The sequence below is a fragment of the Astatotilapia calliptera genome, chromosome 19 (assembly GCF_964374335.1).
Source record: "Astatotilapia calliptera chromosome 19, fAstCal68.1, whole genome shotgun sequence".
Taxonomy (NCBI): domain Eukaryota; kingdom Metazoa; phylum Chordata; class Actinopteri; order Cichliformes; family Cichlidae; genus Astatotilapia; species Astatotilapia calliptera.
Genome location: NC_137440.1, coordinates 31,848,623 through 31,874,270, shown reverse-complemented (window position 1 = coordinate 31,874,270; position 25,648 = coordinate 31,848,623). Strand labels below are relative to the sequence as shown.

The window sequence follows — 25,648 nt, the reverse complement described above, 5'->3', positions numbered from 1 at the left end:
TTTTTTGGTGTGGAGTTTGGTTATTTCTAGCTACTTTCCAGCTACTACTGACAAATTATCAAGGACATAAAAGTAGACTCTGACAACCCAAGAACGTTATCGAGGAGCCCTCGCCTGACACACAGGAGCAACAATCAGGCAGACGGTGTGTGTGGGCATCGCTGCAATGTGTACAGAGACAACACAATGTGATAATACTGCTGGTCTTACAGGCCCGATCCCTCTGAAACCATAAACTGAACTCAAGGACAGAGCAATTTCAGGATGGGGCCCCTATTGTTTTCTGACCTGTTGCCAGTACTCTCCAAAGGAGATAAACCTGGCATAAACAAACCCAGTTGACTCTCTTGTAATTATTACTTAAACTCAACTTGATTGTTCCCGCTACAACAAACTACACACACGTATGTGTATATAAACACATTAACCAATGTCTGTGTGTGTGTCTGCAAGGAACTTCATGCCAATTCACTGGACATTTTCAATGGCGAGAACTTTTAATTATTTCCCTGCTGCACCATGAAAGAAATCCAGCTGCTCTGCTACGTGATCCCAATAGGGATGTGCTCGGGTTCCCACCACCCTCCCCCAAATCCCATCTCACCCTTTCTGGGAACGCCATATAGACAAGGGCTGCATCCATCTGCCCCTGCCTCCACCCCCACAGTCCCCAAAACCATGGCCCCAAACCTCGGCCTCATCTCACCACTCTATTGTGCGCGTGGGTAGTAGCTCAGCCAGGCTATTGTCTGGCCCAGCTCCCCAGCACGTACTTTATGCACAAACAGACGACACAGCGGCGCTGGCCAGGCAGCTCCGACATAAAGAAAACAACGTCCTCCCAAGATCGTTTATAAACACCCCTCCTCTCCCCCCAAAAAGCTCCAGCCAGCTCACAGCAAATAAGGACCCTCTGCAACACGGTGGCCACCTCAACCTGTAAACATCCACAGCAGCGAGGCCTCGGAGCTCCCACTGGCACCAACATCTCGCATCTGCCAAACGAGAGCCAGGGCTTAAAACTGCCTGGTGACTGAATGTGTGTGTGTGTGTGTTATGGACCAAAACCTTCACATGGAAAGCAGGGGCCATGTGATAGGGCTTAGCTGCAGGGTGACGAGCTGGGATATGTGCAGTGTAACTCAATGGTGTAATAAAACATTCCTCTCTGAGGCTCAAAGCTTAGCTCATTTGCCTCCAAGAGCCTTTGCTTGTGTGCTTCTGTGTGTGCGCGTGGTGTTTAGAGATACTTGAGAGAAGTTGAGAGGAAAGTTGTAAGTGTCCACCACCTCAACAAGGCCAGCGGTGGGAGCCCTTGACCTCTGAAGGGACAGACTGCCAGGGACAGCTGGTGTGGCCTGTGTTTATTTATTTATTTCTTAACAAAAGACAGGTGGTCACACTTGAAAAGGGCACACAAACACAGTCACACATGCACTTGTGTACAGACAGCACGCACGCACACAAACACTTTTTCCACCCACCCGCTCCCTTTCCATATTAACACACACGCGCATCTTGTTATCATCCACTTAATTTTGAAGGAGCACGTTATTTCGACTTTCAGAAAAATCGAAACACTTTCCAGTAAAGAAATCTTCATTTACTCCCCAACTGACATGATTGGGGGGGGGTTAGGGTTAAAACCACTGCTTTTAAGCGTGGTTTGGTCCCACGCTTAAAAGCAGGATCGAAGGCATTAATAATAATCAGCAACCTAAACATCACACATCAGTTGCTGCAAAGTGCATAAATACATATCAACTAGTGCCCTCACAGTGGCTTTGCCTTTTTTGGACTCGCTCACCCTGACAGTGCCAAGACAGTGTGTCCTTGGTCCACTGTACAGCTGTCACTTACTCACACTCGTTGACGCATATTTATAGCAGCAGCATCACTGGGCTCAACGCTCAGCACACTCAGACCACAGCTGGTCCCCCAAAAAGAATGGGTGAAAGACAAAGCCACGTGCTCCCGCTGGCCGACCGCAGTCGGTCCTGTCTGGAGCGCTGTGGGTGACTGTGCGTAACCCCCCCTCGCTTCTTCTCCTCCTCGCAGTCGTGGACCATTCTTGGTGTGAGGAGAGCATGTCGTGACCTTGTTGTCATTTTTGGTGTCATGGATAGGGTTGTGCTGAAAACCTGAACAGCTGCACTCTTATGTTTTCAAGTTACATGAAGTCATCACACCATTATGGCATTAAACATGCAGGGTAGGGAAGCACCAGCATCCTCAACAACTAACGGGTATAGATACATCATGGAGAGATCTTCCAACTTTACGAGTACTGTATTTTGGGATTATATACATTTATCCAGCCTATTAAAGTAATTCATACCACCATCTATCCATCTGCTTTAAATGTAAGGATGTTTTGCACTGAATCTCATCTATAACTCAGTGCAGCTTCAAAAGCAACTCTCTTTCAAGTCTTTTATGTCCATCTCCGAGATTCTTAAAGCCTTATCAAGAAATGTGCAGACAACTTGACGCCTTGCTTGCCAGCAGCTGTCTGCTCACTCAGCCAGAAATCAAGCGGTGCCCTCGGACACCAACTGCAAGAGCTCCCCTAAGACCGGAGCCACAACTGGCCCGCTGAGCACGGGATGTGACTCAACAGCTCACAGAGCACATTCGCCACGAGCTCCAGGAAGCGCGCTCATCCAAGCTAATATCTGTAAAAACACGCCACATGATTGATTTCTGTAAAGACGCAGCGACCGCCAAGAACAATTACTCACGGCGCACAATACCTGACCCTGAAACCAGTCATCGTCAGTGACACGCAGCAGCCAAAGAGAAAGTGATGACTGCGCCTCAAGGTCGTGTCCAGCAGGGACGACTGCAGCCAAATCGTCTGCTGCAGAGGTCTGGTTCTGTTCAACCTCTGGGTCTTGTGTTTTAATAAATACATTTGATAGGAGATCCTCAAGGTCAGCTGTGAAGAAAAAAAAAAAAAAAAAAAAAGGAAGGCTGGATCAGAATCTCATTATCATTGCAGACAAAAACTTACATACTTTGACTAAAAGGTTGAAACTCTGCCTGTTTAGCACAGCGAGAGAAATGTGTTTGTCCACAGAGGATGTGCCCAGTCTGAGAGGAACTGATCCAAGTACTTGAAGTTTGCTGCCACCTGCTGATGGTTGTACCCACAAAACACAGACACCTGTGCAACCTGTGCGACTCTAGTTTTCGTTTGTCATGTCACATACTATAACACAATCCAGACACAAAGAGCTGTATACAAAAGTGTTAAAGTTTATTTCAGAATGAAATACATATTTACAAGACACCTGGTTCACATAAAAACACAAGGTATAAAAATTCAATCTCAGTAATATTTCATAAGAGACAACTACATATACAAACATCTGGTTCGTCCTCTGGTCTTCCCTTTACGTTGAGCAGCTGCAGCACAGTACTTCATCATATCGTCCGCTGTAACTGTGGAACAGAGAAAATGTACAATTTACACACAAGTCGAGCGTGTTCATACAGACCTACCCCTACAGCTGCACCATTGCACACCTTGTAAATGACTTGAAATCCAACCTGATGGAACATAGTAATGAGGAAAAAAAATCCCAACTTCAATGACTGTACTGAAAGCATTGTGACCTACACAACAGTCCCACAAAAAAAAACAAAAGACTATCCTGTTAAGCCCAATTTGCATGGGATCAGAATGACCGGGGAACCACAGATCTTACAATTATCCCCAACATGAGTTTCATAAAACACATTTGCATGTTTTAAAACAACTTGAAATTAATATTGGATTTCATCCATCAAATATTTTACTGCCCTCATTGATTTGTAGCTCTCTCTCTCTCTCTGAATCAGCTTCCTCAAATGTTTCCCCAAAACTTATAGAAACTTTCATGTTCCTCACCAGTGCAGCCTTTCTAGTTCTGTAGTGAGAACGAGGCAGAAGGAAGGTGTGAAGAAAGCAGAGACACTGCAAAAGCCTTGACAATGACAACAATTTTACAAAGTTCTGTAAACGTATTGAACATTAAAAGACTGAAACATGCCACTTGTATTAATATTTAGACTCCTTAATTACATGGTTGATCCGGTCTCGCCACCTCAACCGCCACTCCCTCTAAAATGTTCACCGAGTCGGAAACAACTAAAACAAAGAGAGCTTAGGTCCCGAAGACTGTAAGTAGGATGTGTACGTTTTCATTTATACTAAATCCAACTCTTTCAAAAAAATAAATAATTTCACAAATTTCATTGTAACATATGTGTGGACTGATGAGCAGTGGCTGAGGCTCATAAAGCAGAGCGGGTCATTCAATAATCACAAGGTCGGTGAACCGATTCCCAGCTGCAGAAATGTTGCATCACGATGACACTGAACTTTTATTGGTGTGCGAGAGCAAGAACGTGCTGTATGTCTAGAATAAAAGTACTGTACAAACATGTGTCTACAAGGGTAAATGCGGCATGCAGTGCAAAGCTCTTAGTGTGGTCAACAAGACTAGAGATGCGCAATGAAAATGCAATGCCTCGAGGAAACTGTTGTTGTGATTTGGCATTATACAAAAAACACTGAACTGAAATCATTTACCATGACGTGTCTTCAGTTCAGTGTGAACACAAAGGAAAGCCTTCAACAGATTGATAACAGCTTGAAGCCCACACATGTAAAGGCACATCTTCACTGCCATGGCAAGTGCTTTTCCAAAACACACCTAGTAACTACCTTGAGCATTTATACGAATTACATCTGAGCTGAGGATATCAGTCACGGATGCGCTTGGTTTTGGTAACTTTACTAGTTGCAGTTATATTATGACTTGTACATTTTATGTCTGGAAAGCAAACAAGCACGCTGTGAATCATAAGATAAAAACAGTGACTTAATTTTAAGGTTTTCAACTTAAACAATGGCTGACACATCTGACACTGAGCGAGAAGGAAAATCGACATGTGACTTACTCTATGATGGTGCAAACGGAGCAACAGAGGCTGGAGCACCCGGAGCACTGGCGGCTACAGGAGGAACACACCTGACGCTCACACTGGGAGCACCGTGTTCTGGACCCCTGGCTCTTCTGACAGACACAGCAACGTGTAGCAGGCACCGGTGCACCTAAATAGCAGAGACATCCGTACAGTACAGTGAAACAAAGCATTTAGGAAAACATGCAGGTTAAAAGCAACCAAAGTAAGCATCCAAACATGCAATAATGCTGACATCTGCTGGTAGAAAGCATGAACTGAACCGACTATCTGTCATTTCTTTGAACTCAGAAACTTCAATGTCACTTTTTAAAGAGACTCAAGCCTGATAGGATAACTTCTTCGACCTGGTAGATCTTTTGGCTGCTCCCTTTAGGAGTGACCACAGCCTCCATCTCACCCCATCTCCGGCTGTCACACCAACCCTCTGCATGTCCTCCTTTACTACATACATTAATTTTCTCTATGGTTTTCCCCATTTTCTTTCTGCCTGATAACTCCCTGTTCAACATCCTTTTGTCCAATATATCCACTATTCCTCCTCTGAACACGTCCAAACCATCTCAGTCTTACCTCTCAACTGTGTCTCCAGAATGACCTACACATTTCTAATCTGCTACATCCTGGATGCTTCCAATTAAAATCTTAATGTCTTTAACTCTGCCACCTCCAGCTTGGCCTTCTGTTTTTGTGCCAGTGCCATTGTCTTACAGCACAGTAGGTCTCAATGCCGTCTTGTAAACCTTCCCTTTCACTCTTGCTGTTATCCTTCTGTCATAAATAACCCAACAGTCCACCCTGCCTTCACACTCTTCTTCACCTTTCTTGTGCACTGTCCATTGCTTTGGATGGTTGACCCCAGGAATTTAAAGTCATCCACCTTCTATTTATTTTACAGGAATTTTGTTGGACAAGTCATCAATAACACCAACATAATAAATGGAGGTTAAGTAGAAGCATTTATGCACCTGCCCCTTTCCTTATTTCACAAAACACACTTTTAAAACATATTACAGCTGAGTTTAACTAAACTTTATTCTGGATCATCTATGTAGACACTTTTCTTTACAGATATCATGCAGTTTTCATTAGGTTATAGGTTCAAAAAGACCACATACATGGACTTTTACTTTTGTTCCATTTACAAGAGGTTCAGTGTGTCACTAGATGTCACTGTTTTCACATGTATTTTGTTTACCTTTTGCTCAATAATCATTTCTGCTTCCCATCTTATCATAAACTCTGGACTAAAGCACTCTGGCGATGGTCACACACCACACTGCACTGAAAACTGACTGGTTCGTCAGCTATCCTTGTTGGTTCAGTACTGAATAGTTTACTTTTCACACATTTAAACTAATTCTGCTTTTCATTTTTGCTTATCCTTTACTGGGTGCATCAACTACAGACTTCAAACTCTTCTTCATCTGTTTCAGTTCAGGCTCACCTTGTGCACCACTTGTTTTTGTGAGTCTGCCATCATGTCCAATCAGCGTCTGGCCCCTCAGAAGCGTATGGCTGCATGCAGGGGGCTCATGCTCTACGGACTTCTCCTCTCCGGTCCATATTTTGCCCACCACTGCCTTGGCACCGTTGAAGAGTAGGTTTTTCGTCTTTTCTATGAGAAAATGGAAGCGGGGGCACTTACAGTTGAACCCAAGAAGCTAATGTTCATAGCAACAACAGCAGGCAAAGTTAATGAACAATGTAGGATCGATAGTGTAGTTTAACTATACACTCAAATACAATCAAAGTGACCTACGCGATTTGAAAACTAATATAAAAGGACGATATACTTGAAGCTAACAGCGCAAGCTTACCTAACAGGTATGTGCGCAACGATGATGCTAGCATTGGCTAACGGTGCAGCGAAGCCACACAGTACCCAGAAAGGTGGACTTACCGTATATTTCTTGCCTGTATTTGTTCCCAAACACGCCGTAATTATTCAGCTCCTGTTGCCCAATGTGTATTTTGTATTGGGAAGAAAATGTTTCCGGAAAAGGACAAGCTCGTTTCGTCATTTTGGTTGCTAAAAGTGCTGTACCTTACTCCCACGGAGGACCACACTTGTTTGTTGCGGGAAAAATGAAACGGAGGCAGACAGGAGCCAATCACAAGGACGTTTTACCGTCACGTGGGTGCTCATCCCCGTTCCGGAAAGTGCGCCACTTTCCCACGTGACTAATGCTTTTCATGCTGCCTTCATGGACTGTCGTCAATGTTGTGTGTTACGGATTTTAATTTTAGAAATCAGAGTAAAAAAATCAATGTACAAATTAATTTATCTTTGTGATGGAGTCAATACAGTCCCAATGGACTCAGCTAACAGTAAATTAGTAATATATAGACAATTATATCATTTTTTGAAAACAGCAAGACTGGGCTCCAGAAATCAGATTATCATAAAACGTTTTCTTTATTGGATCATGGAAACACATCCACGTTTTTGATTTGCGATATGGCTATAAATGTATTTATAAATCCAATATTTTGACTCACAAAAACAGTGGGATATTTAACTACAACACAACAAACACAGTTAGCGTGGATCAAAGCTTATATGTTTGTTTATTATATAATGAAGTGAAGGTAACTTGGAGAAACATGCTTCAACATGACACACTGCCAGCGCTTCCATCAAGGGAAGGGGGTGGGATAAAGACTTAAAACATCTGGATCATGCACTCTCTGGACTTTCCAACGCCAACCCACTTGACTAAGAAGAGAGAAAAGAGCACAAAGAGTTTTGGTTATGTGTGAGAAAATTTATATTGAGATACACGAGTGTTATTTTCTCTCACACGTACTAGGAACTCCAATGTGGTTCTCAATGAAGCGGATGTAGTTTTGTGCCTTGACTGGGAGGTCATTCCACTTCCTAGCTGCTGAAGTGTCTGTCTTCCAACCTGGGAAGGTCTCATATTCAACCTCCACTTTCTGCAAAACGTCCATGTTGGCTTTGTGTTGAAAAGAAACCAGTTATTACCAACTCTTTAATCAGTCAGTCCTAAACAAAGACCATCAAATTAGGGAAATCGTTTACTCTTTTCCACAACCTGGAAAGTGGGGAATCCTCTTCCCGTTGAGTTTGTAGGCAACTCCAACTTTAATTTCATCCAGCACATCCAGAATGTCAAGTTTTGTCAAAGCAATGCTGTTGAATAGATGTCACATTTAACATGTGCGGTTAATCAGTGTCAGGCTGTGTGACGGTGCAGGAAAATGGCATGCTCGTGGGATAAAACACAAAAACCACAAAGCAGCAGATGAGCACCAGTCCTAATCACTCACGCAGTGAAACCATTAATCATGTGAGCATATCTGACGATGACCAGATCCAGCCAGCCGCAACGTCGCTTCCTTCCCGTGGTCACACCCACTTCGTGACCCCTCGTCTGCAGCAGCTCTCCTATTGCCTACAGAAATAAGCAAGAAATAAACATCTCTGCCTGTTATGATCCTAAAGATCTAAAAATAAATAAATAAAAATACATGCATATTAAGTACACACAGCCGAGTACAATAAAACATCACGAGTTGGAGGATGCCCTTTGAACATCTTGACCTTAGTCCCTATGGCCTGTTCCCGTTACAGGTAACATTAACCCCAGCACACACAGTAAATATATCCTTAACTAAGAGTCTGACCCTAAATTTATCCCTGCGAACATGTGATCTGGAAAAGAGGTAAAGAGCCGTCTCTCACAAAATTTGACAGCTGCACTCAGTGAGAATACCCCCCCCCCCTTCACACACAGGCCTGCCAGCCGTGCTGCCTGTGTGTCAGCTGGGGGATCACAAACAAACTGTATATGTCAAGCTGAATATCTGCGTGTTACATAACATGTCATGTGTCTCTTTTTACAATACACAGACCGTGAAGGCCAAAAGCCAAACGCGTGACAAGATTTGCCAAGTGCTGCTGCGATACCAGGCACTCACATTGAGCTGTTCGGTGGGGAAGGCTCCAATGCCGACTCTGGTCGTGTAGGCCTTCGCGACGCCAAACACGTCACCAATATTCATCGGAGGGATGCCGAGACCGGTGCATGCTCCTCCCACGGTGCAGTTTGATGATGTCACAAAAGGATATGTTCCTAGAGAGACAATTTTGTATATTACAGCAGCAGCGATTTCTTCCCTTTTCATCACCCATATCCAAAGTAAAGTGAAAAAAAAAGCAAAACAACAAAACTATTGCTATGGCTCCTACCAAAGTCGATGTCAAGCAGAGCAGCATTGGCCCCTTCAACCAGAATTTTCTTAGGGGGGCCATGAAGAGCTTCGTACATATAATAAACACCGTCTCTAACCATCGGCCGCAATCTCTCAGCGAATTCCTCCATGAAGCAAGAAAACAGAGATATGTCTCAGTGCTGGAAACAATAACAGACAGTCACTCAATAACATCACTCTTATCAGTTTCTACCTTTAGTTTTTTCAGCTGGTCCTCAACGTCAACCGTCAAGGATGGATACATGGACTGATACTGTTGGACGAGATTCTTGAATCTAAAGAGATTTACCAGAGGTGTTACCCATGACATATCACTGTATACAAATGGATTTGACTCCTCTGCCTGAGTTTTACACACCATTCCTACCTAGTAGAGAAGTCCTTGAAGTCACCCAGGAGATCACATACGCGTAGACCAGTGCGAGATGCTTTGCTGGAGTATGCAGGTCCAATGCCCTTCTTGGTAGTTCCAATGCTATTACGTAAAACAATGTGTGAGATCAGTGTTGTATTCAATAAATTATCGTGTTGCGTCCTTTGGGAAAGGGTCAGGCTGACTCTGAATGGTGTCCTGCCCTCCTCACTATCGCTACCCTTACTTCTTTCCTTCTTGCGCTTGTCTTTCAGTTTCCTGTAAGCCATCAACAACCTGGTGGAAATCGAACACTGTGGAGAGACAGAAAAAACGATCGATAAGATGCAACCTTGAAGAGATGAATTAAACGGGCTATATATATATATATATATATATTTAAACATGGAAACAAAGAACATCTTCATAGATGTACCGAGGTGAGCTCTGTCTGAGACAATGAGTCTCTTCTCCCAGCCTTTCAGACCTGGTCAGAGAATAGAAATCACATGATTACATGCTAATTTGAGTCCACACTAGTTTCACTCATTTCTGCTAAAAATACCTTTCTTGTCATTTTTATCCCCTTCTTCAAACAAACCAGGTAGATGTATAACTACTCCATTACCTAGAAGATGAAGGGAAAAAGCAAGTGAAGGTAAATATTTGAATAATAGCGCATCTCTGTAAATAATAGAAATTGAAGCCTTTACCAATAAGAGATATGCTTTTGGGGTTAATGATCCCACTGGGGAGAAGGTGGAAGTCGTACTCCTTCCCATCCACCACCACTGTGTGTCCTGCATTATTCCCGCCCTATGGATCAAAGAATGTTTATTATTAATAATTATAGTAACTGGCAATGAGCAAGACATACAATCAAACACCCAAGGCCACCTCATCACTTTTAGCCACACTAACATGCCCCGTCTGATTTTTATGATGAGTGATAAGTGCCCTCTTTCCTGAGCTTTTCGAGCATCTATTTTAACTAACAGACTTGGCTGTTGCTGGTGGATCCTCCACTCTGTTCCCCCCTGGATAAGACCTGGCCTTCTCATGTATCATGTCAGCCTGAGAATGTGACCCCTGGAGCCCGGTGGGTTGGGCTCTCAAGCCTTCAGAACACAGGGTTCTAGTCCTGTCAGTAGTACAACACTGCAGGCTGTTGACAGCCTTCTCCGTGCCTGCTGGAGCTGAAGAGACCTCTTGACCGTTATGTGTCTTATGCAAGGCCGGGTCACAGACTGACCTGTCTGGACCTGTTTTTATTGATGATTTAATGCAATCAGAAAGAGTCAGTCAGAGGAAATTTACCCGAGGTGTTAGGTCGATTACAAGCATTAAAAGAGTAGTCAGGGTTTCGAAAAAGTGCACTTATTCATGATGCCTGACAGTATTTAAGACATTCGTTTTGAGCTGTCACAGCTGCCGATTGCATATTTTAAATTCGTCACAAATATAAACACGTCGCTTTATTGTAGTGGGGAAAAATATCCACAGCTACACTCGCGTTAAATATACCGGAGGTGCGAGTGTTTTCGCTTTCGCACCTGTTGCACATTACCAGGCGCCAGCAAGTCACAGAATTTATCGTGAGATCACGAATTCATGCAAAAATACTCAGCAGCACCACTCACAGGCAAATCAAATCCACACGTTTACCTGACATCTGCAGACAATGTCAGCTTCGGTAGCCAGTAAATCCACGACCTTCCCTTTCCCCTCATCTCCCCATTGCGCACCGAGCACCACGGTCACTTTGTTCCCCGCGTCATTACGCGGTCGCTTCTGCCCGGTGGCAGCGGGTTGATTTGCGTTTTTTTGGTCTTTCCCCGACCAGCTGAGCGACATGGTGTTGCCTTGAGCCTGTCCGCCTCAAGAAGACCCAACTGTCTCCAAGAGCAGCATTGCCATATGTGTAACCGCATATCCGATGATGTCAGAGCCAGACGCACAGAAGTACGTAGCTGTGCTCAAACAAATCACCCCCAAAGCTGCTGAAGCACCGAGATAACAGTTTTTACACAACCGTCACGAAGGTGGAATTGCTTAAACATTACTTTTTGAGGCTTCTCTAACAGATTCAGATTGCCTCAATACCGCCATCTATGCGAATCAGACGATCAAAAACAGAACAGACGAACAGTATCTTCAATTTTATTAAAATATACCCAACATTAAAAGTTACAGTCCATTCTCGCTCTCCTTTATACGCATATATCCTGTCGCAGATCATTTGATTAACAAAGAAATTAAGACATAAGATTTGTATTATTTTATGATTCAATATCTCAAACCAAACACTGCATCTTTTTATGGGTGCTGCAAACATAAACAAAGCTTATAGCAAAAACACATTCACTGCATATTACAACAATTATACAAACATAAAGAACATTTAGCTTTTTTTCTCCCCCTCAAAATAGTCCTCATAAACACAAAAACCCTCCAGTTTACATAAAGTGACTCGGTAACGTGAAAACTAAGAGGAGAACTAAGGCTGATAGAGCTTTTGCCACTGTGGCACTCTCTTCCCCAAACATTAACTGCAGACTCAGTCGCTGTTTTAAAAAAAAAAAAAAAAACAACAACTCAAAACTCATCTTTTTAAAACTGCTTTTGGTTAATTTTTTGCCTGTTTTATTTTCTCTTTTTAAATCTTTTTATGACTTGTAATCTTATGTGCAGCACTTTGTGATTCTGTCTTGAAAGGTGCTATAGAAATAAACATTTATTGAAGAAAAAAAAAAAAATCCCAGCCTCAGATGTGGTCGCTCTTCTTGGTCAGGATGAGGCTTCACAGAAGACTTCCACATCCTCCAATCAACATTATGGAATCCCAATAAAATAAACTGTTCTGAACTCCTGCTCGGAAGTCAGCATTTTCTTTTCCCTCTCGATTTTCTTTTTCTGGAGTCACCTAGAGAGAACAAATGCTCAAATCAATAGTGCGAATGAAAGCGTGTACTTTAATACCTTTCACAGTTATTTCTGTAAGCGACACTGCCGGCTCAAAGGCCCTTGGCAGAGAGGCGCTTTGCTTGCAAACTATTATTGGCTTAGAGATGCCCAGAGTTTGAGTTAATTTTTTTTAATACATTTTATATCATGTACAGTATGTTTAATTAAAGTTTAATTAACAAAACAGCTTACAAGAAGCACACGAGACTGTTAGCAGGTTAAATCGTTGCAGATTCAGAGAATGGACAAGAATATATGGAGGAAGAAGAAGAGGACACAAAAGTGACAGCTTTCATGAAATAACTGTCCACAATGGCTTCACAGAGACTCCACAAACGGCGAGGCTGTTTGAGATCAGAAAACTTAATTTCAATAGATTAACCACTAATTAAAGATGAGTTATTATTGCACAAGACAATACTTTTATGTTGCCCCCCGGCTCAAGTTTAACAGATATCACAAACCCCAAGAGTTTAGCCCGACAACCAGCTAAACTGGGAGAGCGTTAAGAGAGACGGCCGTGTGTTAAAAGTCAGACAACACAGACAAATGAGATCCAGATTCCGGTTAGACCAACAGATGACGTGTTATTTGGAACAAAAGCTCTGACGATGATTGAGTTAATTTCCGGCTTACGGTTTGCCATCCCATCGACTTGACCTACCTCACTGCAACACACAGCCTGTTTTATGTTTAGTGTGTCCTTTCCCACTGTTACCTTGTGTTTCAGAACGGAAAACAGAACATTCAAACAAAAAGGGACCACAGGTTTTAAAAAATCCATTCAGTATTCAATCTTCAAGACAAATGCTGCACGCTGCATTCATACTATTTAATTTAAATGATATGTATTCATGTAAAATATTTATGCACATATAGTAAAATAGCCCATACATAAGATATAAAATGTTAAATGGAATAAAAACAACACTAACAGAGGATTCGCTTTAAGAAACGTCAAGAGGCTAGCATTCCAGAGATGGCCTTTATTGAAGTGAATGGATAGGTTACCTTGATTACTCTTCTTTTTGTTTCGTTTAAAGAGCTTCATCTGTTTCTTTGGGTCTGGCTTAAGGGCTTCGGACACAGATGCCAGATCTTCTGGTTCCAGTGCATCTTGGACGTCGCATTGCACGATGCCTTCATCGAGCGTAATCAGGCTCTTTTTGGGGTCTGCAAGTTTGCAACTATCGACCTCGTCTTGGCCAGACGTTTTCGCCCCCGTGTACGCGGTCTCCTCGTGCCACTTCTCTTGCCCTACAGTCTCTGGTAAATGGCTTGGTTTATTAGTAGTTTTTCCTTTCCCCTCTCCCATAATATCGCTTTCCATGCTCCGCTTTGTGTCCGTACTTGGAATTTCTTTGACATGAACGTTTACGCTAAGATCCGTTGGCTGCTCGGGGGCCGGGCTGGGTGTGTCGTCAAACGTAGCCTCCAGCAGGTCAGAGTCTGAGAGGGATGAAGGACTGATGACGCTGGTCTCTGCTGAATCTAGTGAAAAGCCATTTGTGGGGAGGCATGGTTGGTGGTCCCCTTTAACCTGAGACTGAGCTTGAGTCACATCTATGGGTGATGCTGCATCTTTCTCTGGCTGCAGAGATGTAGGTCTTCCCAGGAGTGCCGCTGGAGCTGTCTTTCCTGGGAGTGTGCTTGGAGGTGCGGCTGTGCCGTCGTGCACTGCATTCAGCTGAGGAGCCGGCAGAGTCTCTTCTGACGGGCTTATAAAGCCGTTCACCTCGCCCGTGCTGTTGTGGCGACCCTCTGTCCGAGACGCGGTAGGAGCGGAAATGGTGGCCATGTCGACGGCTTCTTCGCCTACAGACTTCACACTTGATCCTGGGGGACAGAACAGCCGATCAGTTAACAGAATTAACATCTGAAGTTAGGGGATGTTCTGCAGCGAGCAATGAGACAGGACGACTAGAGGCTCTCCATAAAAAGAAATGCTCACATGGGCTCCACAAAGCAAAAAACAAAAACAAACAAAAAGCAATGGCGCTAACTTAGCGAGACGGGAGGCGGTGCAGAAGCACAAATAATCCAACAAGGCAGTTTTGTGGCTCGCGGTTAAGCGGATCAGGAGCGGAGCTAGGAACTGCGGATGGAGACCACGGCCTCGTATCCTTACCATGTGGGCAGGTATCCCTACGCATTTCACTAGAAGGGAGGCTTTCCGAATCGCACCTTGGCCGGGTCTTTCTGAGGCTGAAACCTTTTCTGATGTCCGCCAGGAGGTTTTCTATGATGCAGCCGTCGTTCTGCGGCACAAAACCTTTCTTGACTAAAAAGAAGGGCACAAAGAGGACATGGGAAACACGATAGTCACATCACATCTTGTTCAAAATTTTCTAGTACAGTAGAAGAACACAGCGCTCTTCACAACTTACTTATTTTCCCATTCTCTCCTTTCTGTCTCTTGGACTCTTCCTCTGCCAGCTGCTTCTTTCTCTTCTCAGCCTTGGCCGCCTGTTCTGTCCGAGTTTTGTTTTCCTGTTATCATTAAGGAAGGATTTCACTATCTCGCAAGTACAAAATGTACATAGCAGTTTGTCTTTGTGTCATTTGGGCCGTAGCATATTAACATGTCTTAGTTTTCCACAGTTTATTGATACAAATGTTACAAACAAAACACTACCTCCCACACACAAGAGGAAGATTTAACAGTGCCAAGTACACACACACACACACACACACACACACACACACACACACACACACACACTCTTAAGATTGTCTCATAATGCTTGACATCAACCAAAGCGGCCTCTGACCTTCAGCGCCTTGATGAAGAGTCCTCGGAAAGTCCTGATGGTACCGAAGAGTTCCTCCAGTGACAGCTGATTGGCATCTTCACATAAATAGACAGCCAGTTCACCCTTTTTCGTCTCAATCGCGGCGAATCTCTCGTTTAATTCTCCGAACAACTCCAGATTTGCCTGCAGCAGAGAGAGAGAAGCATTTGGGATGTGGATCCAGCTGCCAAGAAAACAGTGCCGAGTTATGCAGTTTTGCAGCCATTTGGAGAAAAAGCAAAGATTGACATTTTACCTCGAGAACTTTTGCATACTGCTCCTTCACCTCCTCCGCAGAGTTGGAGACTTTCTTGGCTGTCTCATTCAGCCGTTTGAGTAACGCACTGGCTTCTGACTGAACAGAGTCCAGGTTAATTCTGAGGAGCAAGGGTGACAAGCGCCAAGTGTTAGAAATCTTTGACAAAATAGTTGAAGAAAAAAAAATTAAGACTAAGTTTGCATGAAAGATTTCCATACCCTGCTGCCTTTTCACATATGGCTATTTCATCCGGTAGAGCCAACAGCTCTGGGTGGTTTGCCTCTGCTTCCTTTGCAAAACAAGCCATGCAATGGGTGATTAAACAATTTCATGACTGAGGAGAAAAAAAACCCCCAAAAGACACTGCAGTAGCTGCTGGCCAGTTTGCGTACCTCCAGGATGTGATGAAGCAGCGTAATGCGGCTCTTGTTGGCCTTGGTTTCTGTGAGCTTGAGCAGGGAGCTAATCTTGAACCCCTCGGCGTTCCCAGTGTGACTTCCCTGAAAGTGGACCAGTGATTAAAAATGCAAACTGTCTAAATGTCAGCTCAACTGACGGAGAAATGAGGGATGAGGTTCTTACATAGTTGAGAAAATTTCCCACGTCGAGGATGAGCCTGCAAAAACTGGGCATGAGCGTGCTCGTTCTAAGAGCTGGGAAACCAGTGACATTGTGTTAACATATAAGACATATTTTAAGCTAGCCAATTAAAACAAAGTTCACCCTTAATCAAATTTCCTTATTTTTCCACAATCAGGCCTGTTGTGCTATTTTCATAAATGATGTCCCAGTTATTTAGCAAATAGACAAGCTTCGTTGTGCAGGAACTTTTTTCTTGCTTAAGTGAATGCATCGTCATCACTGAACAGAAGGAAGCCCACATCCATCCCCACGTGAAGCATGCGCCTGTGACAGATAACAGGACGCAAACATTAATGATACTCCTCTCACCTGGGCTGTAATGCCATCTACTCGCATTAAGCTGGTGGATATATTCATCCATCTACTCAATTTCCTTCCTCCCCAAACCACTGCCTTATCCTCTTCCTGAGGCACTCCCAAGCCAGCTGACGCACATAATGTCTCCAGTGTGTCCCGGGCTTTCTCCCTGTTGGATATGCCCAAAACGTCTTCACCTAGGAGGCGACCGGATAGCATCGTAGTCAGACACCCACTCACCTCAGCTGGCTGTGGAGGAGTGAACGCGGATGACTACGTTCCTCACCTGTACAAACAGTGCTCAGTCATGACAACATGATGGGGATGGACTAATCAAGCTGACAGCTTCGCCTTCACACTCAGCTCTTTCTTCACCATAACAGACTAACACACTGCCCGCATCACCGCATATCGTGCAGCAAATCCATTTGCCAATCCTGCACTCCTCCACTCACGAACTAAACCTGTAAATACGTGAACTCCTCCACATGAGACGATAGCTCAGCTCCACCCTTTTCCTGGCGGAGGATCGTGGGCTTCGCTCTGTCTCACTTGGCTTCAAGCCACCTCGGAGATGGATGTGGTGGCTAGAAGTGCTCAATAAAACACACATTGTGCAAAAAGCCAGCATGATTCGGAGAATGCAGAGCCAGACACCCTTCCAGGTGTAGATGGCTCGGTAAAGAGAGAAAATAGTTCCCACACAAAACTGCTCAAAATAAGAATTATGGATTTGGGTTTTTTTTGAGTAGCTGCATCATGATTTCTGGAAAGAGACGTTGCAGTTGCACAAATCCAACATTTTCTGCTTTGAATATCCTCAAGGCAAGTGCCATGTGCTTTCATTGGAGTCAAGAGTTCAACAGATACACTGATGAAAAGCCAGAAAACTGATTTTAAGGTGAACCCCTCCCTTAAGAATTATAGCTGAATGCATGCGAACACAGGTGAGGGACTAAGGTTTACTTACAGTGGCAGGCCTCCTCCATAAACTTGACTTTAGGTTTGAGCATCTCCAACACTGATGCAGTTTCCTCGCACAAAAGCATGCACTCAATCCTCAACTGATAACTGAAGAGAAGAGCGAGAAGAGAAGAAGTCACGCACACGGCAGCCACGCAAGCAACACTTAAAGCAGAAATAAACTTAAAAGAAGGGGGGGGGGGGTTACCACGGCACAGTAAGGAGAGCGGTGTAGAAGCGATCGACGTTTGCCAGCTTGTCTTTCTCTCCCTGGTAGGACTTCAGATTCTCCATCTACGTGAAAACACAAAGCACTGACTCAGACAAAGCACCATCATTCTCAAGCAGGGCCTTAATTGGCAGATAAAAACACTCGAGGTAAGGATGTTGGCAGCACAAACCTCATGCTTCTCTGGCAGGAGCTTAAGCAGCTGTTTTAGCACCTCCACGTCAAACCGAGTCCGATCCCCACTCTGGATCATGCCCACAAACTCCTCGTTTGTGCTGGACGGAGAGAACATAAAAGGTAGAAGCACGAGCAAAACGCATCAAATCACAAAAATGTGTTTGATATCTCACCATTTGAACTGCTTGAGGAATATATTCACGTTCAAGCTTTTCTTTGGGTCGATGAACGTGATCTATAAAAAGGTGGGTGGAGAAGGGGGGTGTAAGAGAACAAAAACAGGATTACTGATTGTTCGCCTCTGCTTATTAGCAGTGTTTTTCTGAGTGTTTCTGCTCCGAGGAGCACCGTCGAGAGCTGACCAAGCACACCTCTTTAGGCTCCTTCTTGACAGGAGCAGCTGCCCCCTTGTCTTTGTGTTCGGCCACCGGGAGGCAGAACAGCTGCTCGATGCTGCTGTAGTCGGGCTCGTGAGGAGGCGGCTCTTTCTGAACCGAGGCCCACATGGAGTGACCATCTGTGTGCACGAAGGAAAAGAGTAACCCGTCATGAGCTTGTGCGGCTCCACTTTTGTACGGACATTGTGCCAAGTGATCATCTCTCTCCTTCCAGAAACTTGAGGGAAGCCTTCGACACCCACATTAATTAACACCCAATTTTGGATGGTTTAACAACTCGGAGCGCTATTCATGTCAGCGCTCCACTCCCATCAACTGTCCACTACACAGATGGCAGCAGCCAATGCCTTTGCTTAAATTCCTCATAATTATTGCTATTTAAAAATGCGGGACCTATACTGTATGAGCTGATAATACAGATTTATGCAACAGAAGAATTAGTATGAGATTTGACAGTTATTAAAATTAAAATAAAAAATTTTAAAAAATGGAGGTTTTATCCGCTTACCAGTAACAGTGCGAAGTTTCTGCCAGTTGAGCTTCTTCATCCTCAGAGTGGGACAGCGGCTTGTCTTTGAGGGCGCGCTGCAGCCCAGGGCCAGGCTACTCTGGGCCACAATCATGCCTGTTGGAGGTGGAGGCGGAGGAGGCATGCCGGGTAAAGGTGGAGGCGGTGGTGGCCCACCACCCATCCCTGGTAAGGGCGGGGGAGGAGGGGGGACCCCTGGTCCAAAGGGCAGAGGAGGTGGTGGTGGTGGCGGGGGAGCCATTCCAGGCAATGGAGGAGGTGGCGGGGGACCAGCAAACCCTCCAGGTAGCGGTGGAGGAGGTGGCGGTGGTGGTGGTGGCGGGCACTGCTTAGAGGGCGGTAGAGGGGGTGGTGGGGGTGGCGGTGGAACAGAGGTACACAGTGGCCTTTTAGGGGACGGTGTGCTTTTGTTTGGCTTCTCCGTGTACGGGTGATCCAGCTCCGTCTGCACAGCCTTATCCACTTTGACCCGCAGTCCGTCCACCTCGTGCCGATCGTCGCAGCTTTTTCTTTTAAAAACCATCAGCCGCTGCATGATCTTCTCACAGGACTCCATCTGAGCTGCAGCACAAAACCAGAACACACACACGATGTGAATTAGCTTCCCACTCTACAACAGAAGCTTTCAGCCATCCTAACACCGGCTCCCTGCCTTTCATCTCAAGGCGATCTATATGCCTGAATAATCACTCGTCTTCACCATGTGGCCACTAAGCAGCCATTAGCCTCTTTTAAAGTGTTGATCTGGAGTGAAAGCATTGTTGCTGCTGTGCTGACTCACAGTCCTGGGCGAGCAGTATGGCTCTGTTAGTGATGGCCTCCAGAGCCAGCCAGATGTCAGGGCGCCCTGGTCCCAGCACCAGCAACGTCTGCAGGATGGACAACAGCTGGAGAGAGGCTGGGGAGCTGCTCACCTGCACACAAACACCCACAAGAACATTAAGCTTGATAATTTGCACAAGGATAATAAGGTATTTTAATCTGTAGCTTATTAACAGATCCCTCTCTTTACTGTGACACTTCTGAGAGAAAAGCCGCATTCATGCAGTGTTCTGCTTGATGGACTATATTTTTTATTAGGAGGAGTTGACAGAGCCATTTCAATAGGCTTTTCTCACCTTGTTAAAAAGTGTAGTAAAAACCTCCAGGTGATTACTCATATCAATGCCCCCATACACTCGCAGGAGCTCTTCCTCATCTTCAGCCATCGCCTCTTCAAAAGCTTCGCACTGAATAATCAAGTCTTCATCCTCCTGCTCCCTGCAAACGCACACACGCGTATTACAGTCATAGCTCGGTTCATAGTTTAGTTCAGTCCCATTTTCAGTGTTTTTTCCTTAAAAAGTTCTGACAAGGACCTTTGATCCAATTTATGCCATTAATGGAAATACATCACAAAACTATTTTTCTAAAAGCACCATTTCACTTGCGGTGATTATAGCTTTTAAAAAGGAACCTTTAAAAATGTACCTCAGCGACTTTATTGCGGAAATTAAGAGGCTGAAAAAAATAATCAAATGTGAACACCAGAAGGATGGCTCACCTCAGCTTTGGCAGAACATCAAGTAACTGAAGCCCTGCAAGCAAAATAACACAAAATGACACAGCTCCGAGTAAAACAACAAGAAATCATGAAATGTCTTACAAACAGTGTCGCCTGCCGCCACACAGGACTATATGTTAGTTTGGGGGGAAATTCCAGGAAGTCACGGGTGAACAATCAGAAAGGAGGCGTGGCCAATCAGGTGGCTGATTGGTCCAAACCAATTGGACCAATCAGGTGGCTGATTGGTCCAAAACTAATATGCTGGGGGAGAGAAGCTATGGGATATTTCTCAAACCATCATGAATGTGGTGCTCTTCAGGAAGCTTGGCGGTTAACACTTGTTCCTCATTTAAAATAACTGTTAACTTAGTCAAAGGTTAAACCAGTGTTTGCACAGAATATAAACTAGTGGCCCTCAGAGGAAACGGCCTACTCTGCATTCAAGGTTTAATGCTGCCCAATTATTCTGAGAGTGGTGATATTTTCATTTCTGCTGATTTGTGGTGCAAAATGAATGAATTACACCATCTAATAAAGGCTTGAATTTATTTATTTTTTAATTCTCAGGCATTTTGTAAAAGTGAGAATGAGGCCAGGAGACCTATTCTTAGTCAGACCCAGTGACAGATATATTCGTATGAGCGCTCCTGCCCATGGCCTGCTTTGTATTCACTGTGAGCTAACAGTTTACCCACAGCGTCACCTTTTCCTATAACAGGACAGTAAAGGAATTAACTGTTGAGGAGCAGCCAAACCTACCGATGAACTCCTTTCTCATCCTATCCCGCTGCCTGAGGTCCTCTGTCCCAAAGATGAGAGCGTTGATGACACTGAGGAGCGTGACCATGTAAGGGACGTTATCTGTGGCCTGGAGCTCGTTCATAATCACGCTGAAGCGATACTGCTGTGTCTTTACGCCCTGAAGGAGAAACCACATTTGAGATGTGAGAGGAAAGTCAGAATGGAGCTCTGCTAACTTTTCTACAGGTTTAATCTGCTTGCCTTGTAATGTTCCAGGGCGTCAAGTGCCAGCCGATGACCGTCCAGAGAGAACATGCTGAGGGCTGCAAGAAGCTCAAACACCTGCTTCTTCACCATGGTGTTGGAGGTGTCCAACGCTGTGTAGCATAATGATTGCACACATCAGCAAAGGATGAATTCTCCTATTTTCCATATCAGTTTTCCTTAAAATAATTCCCCCGTGTCTACTCTTTCCGCTTTGTGTCCAGACCTAAAGTAAAAGGATTGTTTTGCCGTCTTTGAGGCAACACTACTTGAACTTTGCCCTCTAAAGATCTGTTGCTGTACTGTAGATAAATATGTGTCTGTAGGTGGGGAAATCCAATATTCACAGCACACTGTCACATTACAAATTCAGGGATGTCCCGAAGCGACCCTTAATGACTCATGTCTGCATGTTAAAGCTGAGGACATGCCTGGAAAATTCAGCTTGACAGAATGAGTCACAGAGAACCCTTTAATCATGTGAGCTATGACCACTTTAACACAATATTACAAATGTTACATAAAACACGAAAAAAAAAGGTCAAATCTCCTGCCATTAAAGAGGAGACGGCTTTATTTGAAAGAACTTTTAACAATGAAATATCTGGAACGTTTATTTCCATGTGAGACTGAGCAGAGGCATCAACACGACACTGGGAAAGCGCATTTGTGGTCAACCTTGGGAGAGCTTCCGAATGTATCCCTCGTTTTCTATGATGAAGTGAATCCCCGCCGTCGAGTTCATCACTGCTCGGACGCAGCTGACGCAGGTGAGCTGCAGGAGAGCATCTGCAATGCGAGAGCATCCGCGCCCGGAGAGACGGTCCAGGGCCTCCAGGAGGAGATCCAGCCCGCTTAACTCCAGGAACTGCACCATCCATGTCTGATCGCTGCCTTCCAGGCGACGCTTCAGCCCAGAGTAGTTGACGACAGTGGGGACTTGGAGCAGTCTGATGCACAGCTCTGGATCAGAATTCTCCAGGTTGGCTTCCTGCTGAGTGTCAGAGTCCTGCGAGGAACCCAGGCGATCCCTGACCGCCGCCCACTTCTTTTTCCCATCTGATTTTCCAGACATTGCTGCTGTATAAACTGCAGGTGGGGAGAAAAAAAGAGAAACATTTACAGTTCTGCAAGTGCTGTACAGATGAAGCGAAACAGCTCTCAGGAAATTCTGCAAGTTGGTAGCGTGCAGATACCGCCTGCCTGCTTGCGCCGACATGCTGTAATCTTGTGTGGCAGAGGGCTATCATTGTTATCCAAACCACAGAAAACAGGCCAAAACTATTCTTTATCGAAAGCAGAATGGAAAACGACAGCTTTGCACTTTAGAAACGAGTAAAAGATACGTCAGCGGCCATCACCAGCTCTGCCAAACATTCCATCTTAATCCTGCTTGAGCGAGTCTGACTGCCAGCTCATCAGAACTCTGCACAAAGCCAGGCTTGATGCTATTTGGATAACCTGTTCAGTATTTTCAACAACAATAAATTAAATGCCAAGTTAGCTGGAATTAAACTGCAACGTTTGGGAGGCGTGCTTGTGAAGAGCTGATACAAAGAAGGAAGCTCACGCACTGATGGGCACACACGATCCCTAAAAGTCGCCTTTTTCTGGTGTATTTTCCCATCAGTGCAATCCCCACTTTCACCAATCCGTCTCAACCCGAGCCTCGAAATAAATAACACAGGCACATTCCGACACACGGAGAAAGTCAACAGGGTAAGAGTTTAATCCAAAAAAGGGGAAAACTTTGCCCCGAAAGTCTAAAAATACTTTGTTTCCAAACTTGAAGTTGCAATATTAGCTGCTCCACCACAAGAAGGCTCCTGTGTCCCCAGTTGTTGATTTTACACTTGGCACGGAAAGGATATACAAACGAGACAACGGAGCGAGCACGGAGAAACAATGCAGGGCAAAAAAGGTCAGGAAAGGAAAACGGCCAGGAAGGAATTCCAGCCTTCACCAGTCCTCTTTATCAACCTAAGCAACAACATAAGGCTCTGCTTTCTGCATGTTAGATGCTCTGTAAACGAAACTGCTTGCAAATGTCTTCGCTGACTCCTATAAGTGGGTATTTTCTCTGAGAACAAAGCTGCTGTCTTGTGAAACATCCTCCAAATTGAATTTCAATCCGCTCTGCGGAGTCAAGGTAAAAATGAAGCCTTTCTTTTCTCACTTTTTTTCTCTCCTGGCAAAGCATTTGTCACTTCTGACTGCAGCATTTCAGTCCTGCTGCCAGTGTGAGAGTGTTACCGTGGCAGCAAGCAGCCAGACAATGGTCTTTTACAATAGGCCTTCTCAATGCTCTTCAAAGGGCCGTGTTCATCAGTCACAAAATGGATGCATGCTCCCTAACCCCCTTCCTCCTCCTCTTTCTCAGGCTAATAAGACTTATGGCCACTAATCCTTTACACACTTTCTGATTCAGAGGTACAGCTTGCTCTCATTTCCAAAGTAACTGGAGAACAAAAGTTGCAAATTGACGCCTGTAAACGGGAGAATTTTCACAGTCATGAATACTGTGAAGTTACTGGGAGTCATTAAAATGCGCTGAGAATTTTGTTAAGTGGATTCCACAGCTGACTCACACACTTCCAAAGAGAGGCTGGTGTGTAGAAAAAGCGTGCCGCGACTTGGCATGACTTGGCAGCACAGTTTGGGAACTTTTCAGAAGGGAAGGAAAGGACTTTCCTGGGAGAGGAAGCTTGGCTTGTGATAAATACACTGGTGGTATGACAGCTCCAGTTCCTCCTTTGATGCTTTAGTTTCATTTCTAAGGAGTGCTTTCCGACTTAAGACACATTCTATCCAAGCACAAATATCTGGGCTACATGCTGAGCAACATCAGAGATGATGTGTAGGGAAACAACACATGCAATTCAAAAATGATCGTATAGTACAAAAAGTCTGAAATCAGTAAAAAGGCTGCTGAAGTTTCACGTAAAAAGTGCTCACTTGGTTGATCAGGTGACTAAGATGCCAAAAGACGGTGTCAAAACAGCGTCATTAGTGTGCCCAAACATCCTGCCTGGAGAATTTCCACTGTGTCATTCCACTTTGCTTTCTCTGCACTTTCCTGTGTGCTCTCTACTCCTCTATCAATTAAAGCCAACAAAAAGTCTATACTTGTTTGCAAGTCATACACCCACCCACCTGATTAAATCTACACTGTTGATGTCAGACACAGGCCCTCCAAATCCAGCATTTCTCAATAAAAGAAATCAGTGCTTATCAAGACTTATTCATTCGTTCAAATTCAGATTTCTATTTATAGAAAATTACAGGTTTTTTTCTACTTCAGACACAAAGCTTTTAGATGCCAACCCAGAATCTCCCTGAACTCCCGTTTCCCATTACCTGACTGATCAAAAGCCATTCACGCGCAGTAGATAAGCAACTATAAAGGAACAACAAATAAAAGGAAAAAAGGCGACACACCTTTTAGTGGTGCATAATAAAAAGAAAAGAAGTAAGATAGCTGCTTAAATTCCTATGTAGATCTAGCAGTTTAGTTACGTCGAGTGATCCTCTGGTTAACTGCTCCTCAGCACTAATGTTTGCAGCATATTCTTTTCTGCACTCCTCAAACATAAGCCGCTTTCATTTTCCGACCTTGTCTGCCAGAACATGTACCACTAATAGCAGGCTGATTCACTGCATCAGGACAAACCTACTCACCGGTCCTCTGGTTTAGCCGCCTACACAAGCAGCCCACTGCTACAGTACAACCTCAACACTTGTGAACATGCAGGGACATCTCCACTGACTTATTTCCTCAGAAGCATATGCACAGATTCTGTGTGCAGGGCCATGTATGACAGTAATCACAAACAGTAAATAAACAATATACAGTCTACTGAGACACCAGATTGAGCAGAAATTGTATGAAATTTGAGACTATTTCATTTAAACACTGAAACTACGGCTGAAATCACGTAAATCCCTTTATGGATGATGTTAATTAGAGTTTGAGTATTTACAAATAATTAAGCGTTAATCCACACTTTAATAATCTTGTTGCCCCCCCCACTCCACTCTGTATTTACATAATGATTATTGCAGCAGAGCACATCTGGTGCTCGTTTAAGGAGCATCCACATCCACATCTCCTCTGATTGTCTTTCCGCTTTTCGAGGGAGTGACAGGCATGCCTGTAAAGTCTTCAAGCGCATTCTGGAGTTAAAACGCAATTCAGTGTTAGTGTGGCCCCAGACTGACCGCGCACGTAACATCGGCATTTTTGACTAAAGCCACGCGTGACAACCCGCGATGTCCAAGTTACAGC

General features: G+C 44.4%; 3 protein-coding genes across 11 annotated transcripts in view; all 3 read right to left on the bottom strand.

The window, feature by feature from the left end:
- Positions 1-3,238: 3,238 nt before the first annotated feature.
- Positions 3,239-7,129, bottom strand: siva1 (SIVA1, apoptosis-inducing factor). The gene is made up of 4 exons (XM_026151699.2): positions 6,875-7,129; positions 6,419-6,589; positions 4,948-5,101; positions 3,239-3,444 (listed from the first exon to the last, which is right to left on the bottom strand). The coding sequence occupies exons 1-4, from the start codon at positions 6,993-6,995 to the stop codon at positions 3,396-3,398; spliced, it is 495 nt and encodes a 164-aa protein (XP_026007484.1). The 5' UTR covers positions 6,996-7,129; the 3' UTR covers positions 3,239-3,395.
- Positions 7,130-7,366: 237 nt separating this feature from the next.
- adss1 (adenylosuccinate synthase 1) lies at positions 7,367-11,586 on the bottom strand. The gene is made up of 13 exons (XM_026151697.2): positions 11,228-11,586; positions 10,276-10,378; positions 10,128-10,190; positions 9,999-10,049; positions 9,810-9,876; positions 9,578-9,685; positions 9,404-9,485; positions 9,188-9,314; positions 8,917-9,071; positions 8,266-8,390; positions 8,031-8,128; positions 7,782-7,931; positions 7,367-7,690 (listed from the first exon to the last, which is right to left on the bottom strand). The coding sequence occupies exons 1-13, from the start codon at positions 11,414-11,416 to the stop codon at positions 7,638-7,640; spliced, it is 1,371 nt and encodes a 456-aa protein (XP_026007482.1). The 5' UTR covers positions 11,417-11,586; the 3' UTR covers positions 7,367-7,637.
- A 120-nt stretch (positions 11,587-11,706) lies between these two features.
- The window catches only part of LOC113011878 (inverted formin-2), a 14,513-nt gene continuing 571 nt past the window's right edge, over positions 11,707-25,648 (bottom strand). Inside the window, exons 1-23 of one of the 9 annotated variants that reach the window (XR_013903936.1) lie at positions 23,540-23,613; positions 22,042-22,452; positions 21,361-21,476; positions 21,118-21,277; positions 20,356-20,389; positions 19,931-20,072; positions 19,594-19,726; positions 18,792-19,373; positions 18,257-18,402; positions 18,059-18,120; positions 17,881-17,983; positions 17,688-17,773; positions 17,487-17,587; positions 16,160-16,230; positions 15,970-16,077; positions 15,796-15,866; positions 15,575-15,695; positions 15,298-15,462; positions 14,914-15,016; positions 14,711-14,807; positions 13,538-14,362; positions 13,191-13,244; positions 11,707-12,485 (exon numbers count right to left, since the gene is read on the bottom strand). Coding sequence is in view for 7 of the 9 variants with exons in the window: in XM_080294213.1 (XP_080150339.1) it covers positions 13,392-14,362; positions 14,655-14,807; positions 14,914-15,016; positions 15,298-15,462; positions 15,575-15,695; positions 15,796-15,866; positions 15,970-16,077; positions 16,160-16,230; positions 17,487-17,587; positions 17,688-17,773; positions 17,881-17,983; positions 18,059-18,120; positions 18,257-18,402; positions 18,792-19,373; positions 19,594-19,726; positions 19,931-20,072; positions 20,356-20,389; positions 21,118-21,277; positions 21,361-21,476; positions 22,042-22,452; positions 23,540-23,585 (3,885 nt within the window). In the remaining 2 variants the exon portion in view is untranslated. Of the gene's footprint in view, positions 14,363-14,654; positions 14,808-14,913; positions 15,017-15,297; positions 15,463-15,574; positions 15,696-15,795; positions 15,867-15,969; positions 16,078-16,159; positions 16,231-17,486; positions 17,588-17,687; positions 17,774-17,880; positions 17,984-18,058; positions 18,121-18,256; positions 18,403-18,791; positions 19,374-19,593; positions 19,727-19,930; positions 20,073-20,355; positions 20,390-21,117; positions 21,278-21,360; positions 21,477-22,041; positions 22,453-22,559; positions 23,002-23,539; positions 23,614-24,318; positions 24,448-24,801; positions 24,959-25,648 lie in introns of those variants that run through there. The other 8 variants (XM_080294218.1, XR_013903935.1, XM_080294219.1 and 5 more) reach the window with 8 other exon arrangements.